Consider the following 13,723-nt stretch of genomic DNA (forward strand, 5'->3'; position numbering starts at 1 on the left):
TTTAAACCTTTGTCCCTCTAATTTAAGACTATGTCCTCTTGTTGTGGTAGTTTTTCTTCTTTTAAATATAGTCTCCTCCTTTACTGTGTTGATTCCCTTTATGTATTTAAATGTTTCTATCATATCCCCCCTGTCTCGTCTTTCCTCCAAGCTATACATGTTAAGATCATTTAACCTTTCCTGGTAAGTTTTATCCTGCAATCCATGAACCCGTTTAATAGCCCTTCTTTGAACTCTCTCTAAGGTATCAATATCCTTCTGAAGATAGGGTCTCCAGTACTGTGTACAGTACTCCAAATGAGGTCTCACCAGTGTTCTGTACAATGGCATGAGCACTTCCCTCTTTCTACTGCTAATACCTCTCCCTATACAACCAAGCATTCTGCTAGCATTTCCTGCTGCTCTATTACATTGTCTGCCTACCTTTAAGTCATCAGAAATAATCACCTCTAAATCCCTTTCCTCAGATGTTGAGGTTAGGACTCTATCAAATATTCTGTACTCTGCCCTTGGGTTTTTACGTCCAAGATTAATGATAACAGACATAAAGCAAGATATTAAAGGAACACTCCACTATGCAAATAGGCAAAAAAAATGAGAATAAATCACTGTTTAGTAGATAGGCCCACAGTGAATACATGCATGTATTCATTGGGCCTATATATTAAAATAGCTTGCAAAGGCTGCAGATCTTATGAACTGCAGCCTTAGCAGGCCCTCCACTTTTTTTTCTAGAAGAGACTTTCAGTCTCCATTGGGAAATACCCAATCAGATGATGGCCATTGAACGCACATGTCATATCTGAGTTCTGTGGAGCTGAGGAACTGGTCTAAAGTCTGTGTGGCAGGAAGCAGCTACACACAAGGAGAGCGTACTTGCCACTTCTGTTAGCTCAGGGTGTTACCTAGCTAATTCTTCCTTAAAGGGACATTATTGTCACCAAAACAACTTTAGCTTATTAAAGCAGTTTTGGTGTATACATCACACCCCTGAAGTTTCACTGCTCATTTCACTGTCATTTAGGAGGTAAATCACTTTGTTTCTGTTCATGCAGCCCCAGGCACTCCTCTCCTGATGGTGATTAACACAGCCTGTATGAAAAAAAATAAAAATAAACTTGCTTTAAATGTTTTTATCTTCTGATCTACAAATTGAACTTTAATTACATGCAGGAGGCTCCTGCAAGGTATAGCAAGCTAGCATAGCTGGAGATAAGAAATTCTAAATTAGATAGAATTTGAAATAAAGGAAGTGTAAACATTATATTACTCTTTACAGGGAGTGTTTAGGATGAGTATGTGGGTCACATGCAGAGAGGTGTGACTAGGGTGCATAAAAAGTGATTTAACTCCTAAATTGCAGAGATTTGAGCAGTGAGACTGCAGGGGCATGATTTATACACCAAAACTGCTTCATTAAGCTAAAGTTATTTTGCTGACTATAGTGCACCTCGCGGCCAATCACTTTGAGTTATGGGCTGCTAGGATATATGACATGATATATGACAGGGCAATTGCCCCCCCCCCCCCCCGAGATTCTCCCCTGCCGGGTAATGCAGGGCTGGCATTGTCCAAGTGCCAGCCCTGCAATGTGCCTGTGGACCGGGGAGATCAGAGATCTCCCTCCCTGGTCCGCAGGCACCATGCTCGCAGCCGTCAGGGGAGGGAGTGAGAGAGGACCCGGGAGCTCCTACCTGCAGCTCCTCCGGGTCCTCCTCTCGCGAGCATGGAGTGTTGCCGCGGTTACCACGTCAACGCTCCAAATCTCGCTAGAGTGAACTCTAGCCCTGGAGCTATGGGCTAGAGTTCAGTCCTACCACTGGGGCCACCAATAAATCCCCACTGGACCACCAGGGATCGAAATATGTCCCCCCTCCTCCCAGTAAAGGTAAGAAGGGAGGGGGCGACATAACTATATATAATTTTGTACATTCTTTATTTATTTATTTTTATCAAAAAGCCCCCCCCTACCCTCCTCACCACACATTCACACATTGCCCCCCATAAACAGCCCCCCCCACACACACACACTGCCCCCATACACACACTGCCCCACACACACACACACTGCCCCCCACACACACACACTGCCCCCCACACACACACACTGCCCCCCATACACACACACTGCCCCCCCACACACACACTGCCCCCCACACACACACTGCCCCCCCACACACACTGCCCCCCCACACACACACTGCCCCCCATACACACACTGCCCCCATACACACACACTGCCCCCCCATAAACATACACTGCCCCATACACATACACTGCCCCCCTATACACACACTGCCCCCCCCACACATACACTGCCCTACATACACATACACTGCTACCCATACACACACTGCCCCCCATACACATACACTGCCCACCCATACACACACTGCCCCCCATACACATACACTGCCCCCCCACACACATACCCTGCCTCCCATACACACACTGCCACCCTCACACACACACACTGCCCCCCCCACACACATACATTGCCCCCCCATACACACACTGCCCCCCACACACATACACTGCCCCCACACACATACATTGCCCCCCCATACACACACTGCCCCGCCACACACATACACTGCCCCCCCACACACATACACTGCCCCCCCACACACACACATTGCCCCCCCCACACACACACTGCACCCCTCACATTACACCACTGCTCCTATGCCCTACTACAGCCCCATATCCCAGCAGATCCCAGGTAAGTTGTCAAACTGTTCTTAAATGGTTTGACTACTTACTCTGGGAGGGGGTCCCCGGCACCATATACAACTACACAAAGCTGTAGTGGTTATTGTGCATGGATTATTTCTTTAAATAATATAAAAGTGCCCCTCCCGAGATCAGTCTCTGTATCCGCCACTGGGAACACAAACATGTATTCCTGACCCTATAGTGTTAACACCACCACCTAGCCCCCCTGGGCCCCTCATGCCTCCATAAATATAGAAAAAAATCTTACTGTATTTAAGCCTGAAGCTGTAAATCTGCATGCTGTTAGACTCAGAAAAACAAGCAGTCTGCTGACATGTGGTAGCCTGATCCAATCGCAGTGCTTCCCTATAGGATTGGCTGACACTGACAAAGAGGCAGATCAGGGGCAGAGCCAGCATGAATCAAACACAGCCCTGGCCAATCAGCATCTCCTCATAGAGATGAATTGAATCAATTAATCTCTATGAGGAAAGTTCAGTGTCTGCATGCAGAGGGAGGAGATACTGAATCACAGGATGCTGTGCACAGTGCTGCCCTGTGCTCTGCTGGCAGCAGATCTGAGTGGATGGAGGCATATTATGCCTCCATCAACTCCGAAGTCCCTCTGGTTCACTCTGAGTGACTGCAACTGGAGGTGTTCCTAGCTTTCAATGTAAACACTGTATTTTCTCAGAAAATCGCAGTGTTTACTTGAGAAAGGCTGCAGGGAGCTAAAGGTTCTCACCTGAACAACCTCATTAAGCTGAAGTTGTTCAGGTGACTATAGTGTAAGTAGTTAAGTAGTTTAACAATGTATAATAAACAATAAGTGAGTCAGAGCCAGTGTGTGTGTTTGTGTGTAAGAGCCAGTGCATTAGTGTGTAAGAGCCAGTGTGTGTATGTATTGTGATAGAGTGCAGGGCATTGTTACAGATGGAGTGTATGTTCCTCCAAAAGTTTTGTAAAATGTGATCTAATAGCCCCAGGAAGAATGTTTGTCTGGCCAGTGCTGCACTCCACAATTTACATGCAGCACAACAGGTGAGGAATCCTGTCCAGGAGTTCTGGATCATCCGGGTAGTTGCTCACCTGCTAGCAATGATCAGCACAAGGCTGCTATAAAAGTTCCCAGCAGCTGACCCGATCAGATGCTTATCTTGTGAGCTCCGGTGTAAATAGCTGGTAATCGTCCAAATTCAGCCCCAAAACCTGCACAATCGGACAGAAACTTACTCTGGATCAGCGTACACAGTCATGAGCTAAAAAAAAACAAAAAAACCCCAAGGCGGATAGAGCGACCAACAGCTGAGATATCGTCAATCTCCCACAGCGCTCACACCAAGCCACATGGCCCAATATGGCGCCACAGGATAATGCATCCTCTGATTCCTCCAAGGACTTCCATGCAGATTTGGATGAAGGAGCCTTGCTAGGAACAGTGCCAAAGGCACCACCTGCTGTCCAAGAGCCGAACACTAAGGCAATGCTGCAATCCATGCTGGCAGAGCTGCGCTCCAATATAGCAGCAGTCATCATGCAATTTAAAGCGGCAGTAGATGGTGCACTCACCTGACTTACTCTCCTAGAAGCCACCTCAAGCAATCAAGACTCCAGGGTAACCACCATGGAGCAGAGGCTGGAGATCCACTTGACTCAGAGAGGCCTGGAGGCCAGGGTTGATACTCTGGAAGACCAGAGATGACTATATAATCTCAAGCTGAGGGGCATCCCTGAAACAGTGGGCACCGAGGAAGCACTGCACTACATTCGGCGGCTTATCTCAACCCTACTACCACCAAAACAGGCAAAGGCACTAAAATTGGATGGCATGTTCCACTTACCAAAGCCGAAAAATGCTCCAACCACTGTCACGGCAGCCCTTATTTTTCATTTTCAAACAATGCAAGATAAAGTTTTAATCTTATCGGCGGTGAGAGGGAAAACCCCAATCTGATTTGAGGACTCATCACTACTTCTGTTCCCTGACCTAATGAAAACGGTCCTACTCTGGCAAGGATACATGAAGCCTCTGCTACAAACTCTGCGATCTCAGGAAGTAGCATACCGCTGGGGAATCCCCAGACTACTCATATTCACCTACCAAGGAAGCACCTACAGAGCCAGGAGCCCACAAGAACTAGAGGCCAGTATGCGCAGCTTGAAGATACTACCGGAACCGGACGCCTCCACCTCTCATCTTCAGAACATAGATCCATCCAAGATCCCAGCTTTCACACCTGACTGACCCGATACACACGGTCCTCCTGCTGGAGGTATCTCCATCAACAAGCCAGAAGGACTATATGCAAATCAATTTATAACAGTTTTTTTGTTCTGCCTCTCACTGTTGAAATACACCTACCATTAAAATTATAGACTGATCATTTCTTTGTCAGTGGGCAAACGTTCAAAATCAGCAGGGGATCGAATACTTTTATCCCTCACTATGTCTGTGTATGTATGTGTGTGTATATATATATTGCCTTGTGCCCTGCACTCACAGCTCCCAGTCTTGTCCTCGCCTTGGTGAAAACTCCAGCCACTGCATAAACTTACCAGACAGAGTTTATTGTGCGTTTATTCAGTAAAAATCAGTGTCCATATATCATACATAGTCAATGTTTCAGTCCATCTGGATTCTTATCATATGTTTTGTTTATATATATATATATTCCCTTGGAGGAGTAACTATGCAAGAAGGCTTCACAAGTCTGGTGAGGATTGGATCAGGGCACAAGGTGACAGTTGCCCCCACAGGCGGCATCCAGGGCATGAAATGGGTATTGACAGGGAATGCACTGCCACCGGAAGGGTACTCTGAGTCCTGCTGGTGCTCCCTAATGCATTGCAGTCTTGTGGGGAAAAAATAATTATCTCCCCTATCAGATCCACTTTAACCCCTTAAGGACCAAACTTCTGGAATAAAAGGGAATCATGACATGTCACACGTCACGTGTCCTTAAGGGGTATAGGAACTCCAGCAGGTCCATTACCAGATTGGGTGGCTGACCCTCAATCAGTGAAAGTGGTGCATTATATGGGAGCAGTGCAAGAACAATGGGAAAGCCCAGGCTGAGCCCAGACCTGCTCAGACCATCATTCTTCTGCAAAATGGTATTAAAACAAGCAGACAGCTAGAAATAACATTTATTTTAATATTTTTGATTTAATAATCTGTAAGTGTGCTTTTTAACCTATGTGTGTACCTGACAGTGTATATGTGTGTACATGTATTTTTGTCCGTCAGTGTAAATCTATGTGTGAAGTTGTGTATTTGACAGTATGTATATTGTATGTGAGCGAGTGTATTTAGCATAATGTGTGTTTGTATGTGGGTGCCAGTGTGTATCTGTGTGTATGGGCATTGTTTATGTGTGAGTATGTCCCACACTGTTTATCTGTTCGTGTCGAATAATGTCTCTCTGTGAGTTTGTGTTGACAGCACAACTGTGCAAAGAGTCTTGCCCATGTTCGGCCCAAATTATGCTAATTCAGATTTTAATTCACCACTATTCAATCATTGCATCATTTTGTAAATTGAAATCTGAATGTGTTACATTTATTGAACTCCTATTGTGGATTTTTTTTTATTTTTTATTAGTTTGTCACATATTTATAAAAATATTTAATTGCTACATCATAATCTTACCTAAAGGTGAGATGGAGACTTATTTCCCCAAATCAGCAGTTTTGGATTGAATTTTGCAGTTTGGTTTTCAGACTGCTACAATTGACTACACAATAATCCCTATCGTGTTTAAATATGATTTTTAAAATCAGATTTTCTTAATATCAACTATAAAGTGCTAAATAAGTTAAGTTGCTGTATTGGGGATTACTTTGTTTTTCTTGCTTTCTGGGCCAAAGGTTGCCACTACTCTACTGTCAAGTGATTGTGTTGCTTTAAAGCAGATCTGGTATTTTTTTTTTTTTTTACCACCGTTGGTAAGCGATCACCTGTCCTAGATATCTGCTAGGTACCTCATGAGTGTTACTTGAAGAAAGGTAGAATTGTTAAGTTACATTTGTAATGGATCCAACAAATATACCATAATTAAGTCTGAAATGGAGTCTTGGTGGTACATTATTTCAAGGAAGCATCCCCTTTCTCTGAGCTCATATAGCCAGTTGAGTCCAAGTACATCTTCCCTACATCTTCTACTAGTATGAACAGTACAACAGTAACCTCAGAGAAATGTCATGTAACATTATTGTTTGGAGATTAGATGGCTGTCGAGTATGATAATTTTCAATGGGAGGGATAGAGGGTCTCCAAGATGAGGGTTTTTACAATGCTCTACATGAAAAACAATAACTCCTGGATGAAGTTTATTTTACTCAATGACAATGTTCTCTGTGAAATCTCTTCTGTTATTAAGGTTGACCTATGCTTATTCAGAGTTTGTATCATTCTGTAGCTAATGAAAAATACAGGGCATTAAATTAAACTCTGTTTTAAACACTATAAACCCTGCTTGGTATAAATGTTTTAGAACATACTGCATTTCACCTGACATCACAGTTGAAATGAAAGCATTAAAAAGAAGCAAGCTTTAAGAATAAATAGCTTAAACACACTAACAGGTTTATTTACAAAATTGGAAACTGTCACCAGGGAGTGTCTGATTTAAATATCCAAATTAGTAATTCTCTAGCTCAGCTAATGTGACATATTATATCAGATTCCCATGGCCATCGCTGACAATCCCCGTTTCCTTTACTAACCAAGAGTTCAAATTAATACCATAATTACATATCCATTTTTTTTTCGTTATCTACAAGATTATGTAAGACTAGGACCGTTACAGGTCTGATTTATGAGAAGTGTTTTATAACATCAAGGAAGCTTTTACACAGTTTAATGAATAGTGTTATAGTGGACATTAAATCAATGGTCTCCATACTGCTTTAACCCCTTAAGGACCAAACTTCTGGAATAAAAGGGAATCATGACATGTCACACATGTCATGTGTCCTTAAGGGGTTAAAGATCCCATAGGTTCTTGGTCATTATAAGAGGCAGCCATCCTCCCCCACCAACCTGTGACACTGAAAGATATATGACCTGCTTAATAACAAAAACAGCCATCCAGTGAAAGAGCATGATTTTGAAGTATACATTGTGTCAGCTAAATTAGCAGCAAATATATTGATTCAAAGATGTTCAAAGATGCGTTTGGAACTGCCTGTGAGTAGGGTGTTGTGGAAATGCACAAACATACAAATGTATTCCCAGTATACAAAGTGACTGGTGTGTTCAGATTTGCCATGAGACATTTCATGGCCCAGTTAAAGATGTAAAACCAAGATTTGTTTAGCTATATCTATGACAAATGCATATGTCGGTTCTGCATTTGTTTTAAAACTAGCTACAAATTGAAAATACGACTGCTCATATGTAATCAAATATTTTCCACTTGTTTCTGTTATGTATTTTGTCTATACATCTATATGTGTGCATTAATGGTACTCTTAGACATAGTTTCTGGTTGGACTCTAATCCCTTTTATGTCTTTCTCATAACTGTTATATGTGCAAATGTATGCACCAATGCACACACTGCACAATTGATGTATCGTCTTACGTTTGGCCTCCAAAGCATAATCTCTTAAACCTCGTGTTTTAAGCCTATCCCATGATCTTCTATAACTGACTAGATAATTGTAAACTCTTAAACTAGTCATCTAAACTTGTATTCCTCTGTCTAACCCCTCAAGCAGGGGCGTATTAGCCGCGAGGCAAACAAGGCATTTGCCTTGGGCGGCATTTTCCAGGGGGCGGCAAAAAAAGCCGCCCCCAAATGCCCAAGGCAAATGCCTTGTTAGCCTTGCGGCTAACAGACATGCCGGCGGGCTGCTGGGCGATCGGGCGGCACTGCTGGGCGGGCGGCGAGGGAGCACTTCCTCTGAGCTGTCTGCTCAGCTCCCTCGCGCGCCGCAGAGTGAGGCTGGGAGCCGGAATATGACGTCATATTCCGGCTCCGCCTCCCAGCCTCACTGTGCGGCGCGCGAGGGAGCTGAGCAGACAGCTCAGAGGAAGTGCTCCCTCGCCAGCCGCCCATCAGCGCCGCCCGACCGCCCAGCAGCCACTGGACCACCAGGGAGAAAGATGGACACCCCCCCCCCCAGCATTCCCAAAGGTAAGGAGGCTGGGGGGGGTTAAAGTAAATTTTTTTTTTAAAAAAGTGTTAATGTGAGTGAGTGAGTGTGTGTGTGTGTGTCTGTTAGTGAGTGTGAGTGTGTGTGTCTGTTAGTGTGAGTGTGTGTGTCTGTTAGTGAGTGTGTGTGTGTCTGTCTGTTAGTGTGAGTGTGTGTGTCTGTTAGTGAGTGTGAGTGTGTGTGTGTGTGTTAGTGAGTGTGAGTGTGTGTCTTAGTGTGTGTGTGTCTGTTAGTGTGTGTGTGTGTGTCTGTTAGTGTGTGTGTGTCTGTTAGTGTGTGTGTGTCTGTTAGTGTGTGTGTGTGTGTCTGTTAGTGTGTGTGTGTGTCTGTTAGTGTGTGTGTGTCTGTTAGTGTCTGTGTCTGTTAGTGTGTTTGCCTGTGAGTGTGTGTGTCTTTTAGTGAGTGTGTGTCTGACTGTGTGTGTCTGTTAGTGTGTGTGTTTGCCTGTGAGTGTGTGTGTGTGTATGTTAGTGAGTGTGTGTGTCTGCTAGTTTGTGTCTGCTAGTGAGTGAGTGTGTGTCTGTTAGTGTGTGTGTTTCTGTTAGCTAGTGTATGCGTATCTGTCAGTGAATGTGTGTGTATTTAGGATGCGGGGCGGGGTAAAGATTGGGTGGGGGTGGCGCGCGCGGGGGGGGGGAGGGGAGTGCCTGAGTTTTGTCCTGCCTTGGGCAGCACAAAACCAGGATTCACCACTGCCCTCAAGCTCTTATTTTTGGCTTTGTAACCTAATCCTAAACTCCTAATCCTAAACTCCTAATCCTAATCCTAAACACCTGCTCTTAAAACCTAAAGTAGAGTTGAAGCAACTCTCTCACCTTTCTTGGGTCTTTGCATATTTTGCAAAGACCCCCAATGGTGACACTGCTGCATGGGTTGTGGTCAGCAAGGGTGCAGTAGAGGTGAGTTCTTTTTACCTAATGCTGTTCCCTGTGGGTGCTGCCATCTTCAGTCTTCTGCTCCTGGTGCTTCCTTGGACATGCGCAAGAGTACAACACTGATGTCAATGGAGGATCACACAAGACTGCTGGACCCTCCATAGAAATTATCTTGCGATAATTGAGACCATGTATTTTTTCCCCACAGCTATTACGGTCAGGTTTGTCAGGTTACAGATCTACCATATAACAAAGTGGTCACTATTTTGTGTTTTGATATCTTTTAACTGTGTTAGAATTTCAATAAAATTCCAACACAGTCTTTATGAGCTTTTAAAAAAGATTTTGTCTTCACAAAATCTTCAAAATATATATTTTTGGTGACAGTCATTTTAACCTCAAGAATTAAACATTATATCAGTATTGTTCTAACCTTAACAGCAAGAAAGCATCTCATTCTGATGTACCCTCTTCTAGAGCACTGCTGACTAAGCTCAGACAATGTGGCGGTCATGGGCTACATTTCCAATAAAGTTCAGTCTTTTACTTAACTAAACATTGTGGGGAAAGTAGTCCACAAGAGATAGCCATAACACTTCCAAGCAGTCAGCAATGCTTAATTTAAAAAAAAAAAAAAAAAAGGCACGTGATGTCTTCACAACTGCCATACTTACAAGTGATCAATAACAAGTCAAAAAGAAAAAGGGATAAGCGGAAAAACAATTAACCTCTGAATGCCTGAGCCATGTGAATTGCCTTGGAACACGAAAGATATTTCATCTTTCTACATCCTGCCAATAGTTTGAAATAATGAAACTGCCGACATGTCATGATCTGTTGCATTGTGGGTAATGATTCAGATGTGTTAAACCATAATACAGCATCACTGAAAGGTGATGTACCTCTTTAGTGGTGCTGGTGTGTGTCTGTCCCTAGGATTTACTGTAATAATAATAATAATGTACATCTCCAACAGAGTGAATACACTGCCTCATTACACTGAGCTAATGCCCTTTCACTTTTAGTAAAATAGCTAAAGAATTGTACCCTCCCCTCCATGCAGAGAGAGGAAGAGTGAGGATGAATTGACGAGAACAGCTGCTGACAGGAAACAATCTGCTTCTCTCTGATCAGTAGAGAATAGATTCAGCTGGATAAATTAAACGAGTTAAACCCATAAGATGAAAGAATGGGTGGGGGGGAAATGAAGGCAATGTGTGAAAGACTCTATTCTATGTATCTGTGTATGGTATGATGGTGTTAATGTGTGTGGGAGTGTTTCATGTGTGGATGTGTGTGAATGTTTACGCATGTATGTATGTATGTGTGTATGTATATGTGTGAGTGTTTATGTGTGTATGTGTACACATCTGTATGTAATGAACATACAGTTCAGTAGAAAGTAAAAGAAGGAAATGATGTAGCGATGGGATAGAAAAAGGTTAAAGAAGGACAAATGAACTAGATTGCAAAGGGAACTGGAAAAAGAATTTAGGAGAATTAAAAGAAAAAGAATAATAAACATAGCAATGAAAGTGGTATAGAGTGTGAGAAGAAGAGAAAAAAAAAGAATGAGGATACTGGAAACCGAAAGAGTGGAGAAGAGAGGGGAAAACAGAGGGAGAGCTCGGCTATAGAAAGAGTGTGGAAACAGAGAGTGATAAAGGTTAAAATAAATAAAGACGTTGTAGAAATGTAAACAAAAATTAGGACCTCTATGGAGGGAAAGGGGTGACAGTGAGCTGTAAAAGAGACAGAAGCCAGACCCACATTTCTAATAAAAAACAAAACAAAAAAACACCATAACACTACAAGTGAAGGACATAATACAACTCTAGCACCCCTGTAACCCTATAATCTGTGCCCCTCTCTTACCTGCATGGCCACTGGAGATGCAGTTGTCAGAGATGCTGAGAACCCGCTAAAGGTTTGATTGTGTGACAATGTGAACTCACAACAGCATCTCTCTTTTCTCCTCCCAACCTCTTATTATAGTGTCTCGAAGAAAAAAAAGTGTCTTCAGAATTAACTGTTTCCTCACCACATCCCTTGGCCAATTCTGTATCTCAACAGTCCACTGTGCTACTACAGGGTGGAGAATAAGAGATCAGCCAACTTGAAACAAACGGTTTAAATTTAATAACTTGAAAATGAAAAAAAAAAAAAAAAAATTAAGAATGGTTTGAAAATAGTATTTCTTGACTGTTGCTTAAAGGGGGTACACTGATAATTAAATAAATCATTAAATAATGGAAAAATAGACACATGCAAACTTAGTCTTACATAAATACAAGCAATTTACACATGTTGGCTTTTACGTGAAAATATATATTTAATTTGGGCGTAATTGCAATTAACTAACAAGGCCATGCTTTAACGACATTAAATATTAATTATCCCAGCTAGAGCTATGCTAACAATTAGTGAGTGTGTGGAGTTTGCAAATGTTACTGTTATATACAGACAGTGAACAGGTAGATTGTATGCCTCACCTGTTCAGGGTCAGAGTTCACAAGTCACAAGTGTGACTGTCCCTTAGACTGTATACAGAAAATCGTAACATTAAATCTATATATATATATATATATATATATATATATATATATATATAATCTGCAGCATCCTAAACCCACCCCCACATCTCCATGGTAACAGAACCCAAGTACTGATACACAGAATGAGCAGAGGGGGAGGGCATTATGTGCAGAACATCATATTAACCCTAAAAGATCCACATGAGTGCAATACAGAGGGAGCACAGGCTCAATTCACACTCAGCTATTTATAAAATGTTATAAAGAGACTAAAATAGATCAGGCTCTGGGAGCAGAGTTAGCACACCATTCACACACAGAACGGAGAACTCATTATTCTATTCTCAGCTTATACAATGTCAGCGAAGAGGGCCAAGCTGGAATTGTTCACACAAATTCAGAGAAAATAATTTGGAATAATTCAGCAGCAACAGTGTGCAAGAAAGTCACTAAACGTAACATCCTTTCAATTCAGCAGACCTAACTATAAACTTATCTGATATACCCCAAATCTATCTGTGTTATAATTAGCGATGTCCTAACAGATTGCTTGGGACATTTATTACCTACTTAAATCATGAATAATTGAAAAAAATAGAATCTCTGAAGAAAAATGCAATAACCAATTAATTAATACATTAAGCAATACACTAAAATAATATGATTATCGAGCTGATTATATACTACTGATGTTTACTGTGACCCTTGTCAGAGACACGGGCCGGCATGTCCTTGCTAATTACCCCTTTTTGTATCCCTTGTATGAAAATATTAAAATAAAAACGTATATCTACCTAAAATACCGGTAATAATATTGTAACAATAATACATTCATAAATCATCTTCAAAGTGTAAAAAAATGCATAAATGCCTTTATCATACTTCACAAAAGTTCATGAAGGCAATGAGGGACACTTTAATTTTAGGGGTATGACTGGGGGATGTGGCCAGGATTGGTTGGATACATTTTAGGTGTCTTACTAAAAATGTATGCGACACATTTAACATAAGAAGTTTAAATGTCATTTAAAATAATAAACCATGTATCTTATTTACACAAGCTGAAGTCTAAACACATTTGTTGTAGTGCTAAGATAAATTACTGTGAGAATTATCTCTGTAGAGCTCTGGTATCCATTCAGACACACACACAACATGGAGCTCCTAAGAAAGAAGGAAATCAGGAAGACAAAGAGGGACATAGGGATTTGGACCCTAAATAGAGACACTTGGGAGCTTTGGGTTATTGCTAAATTGAAAGAAACGTTTCTGACACTTTGCAACAACCAAACATGCTCAACGCCAGTTTGTTTACGTTCCGTTTTTAGACCTCTCGTATGACCAAGTAGAAAATAACAAATGGAACTTTTAGGCATGTGATCAGCTTAACCACACATCCTTTCTTCAAGATGAAAATAAAATAAAAGGCTACGGTCCAAAA

The 13,723-nt window shown here is 42.0% G+C and overlaps 1 protein-coding gene across 1 annotated transcript in view; it reads right to left on the reverse strand.

Annotated features, from left to right (window-relative positions):
• The window catches only part of KCNIP3 (potassium voltage-gated channel interacting protein 3), a 156,708-nt gene extending 145,010 nt beyond the window's left edge, over window positions 1-11,698 (reverse strand). The window contains exon 1 of the mRNA XM_063445569.1: window positions 11,624-11,698. Coding sequence (XP_063301639.1) covers window positions 11,624-11,629 — 6 coding nt within the window. The 5' untranslated portion in view covers window positions 11,630-11,698. The remainder of the gene's footprint in view (window positions 1-11,623) is intronic.
• Window positions 11,699-13,723: the final 2,025 nt, after the last annotated feature.

The sequence above is a fragment of the Pelobates fuscus genome, chromosome 3, assembly GCF_036172605.1.
Source record: "Pelobates fuscus isolate aPelFus1 chromosome 3, aPelFus1.pri, whole genome shotgun sequence".
NCBI classification, from domain to species: domain Eukaryota; kingdom Metazoa; phylum Chordata; class Amphibia; order Anura; family Pelobatidae; genus Pelobates; species Pelobates fuscus.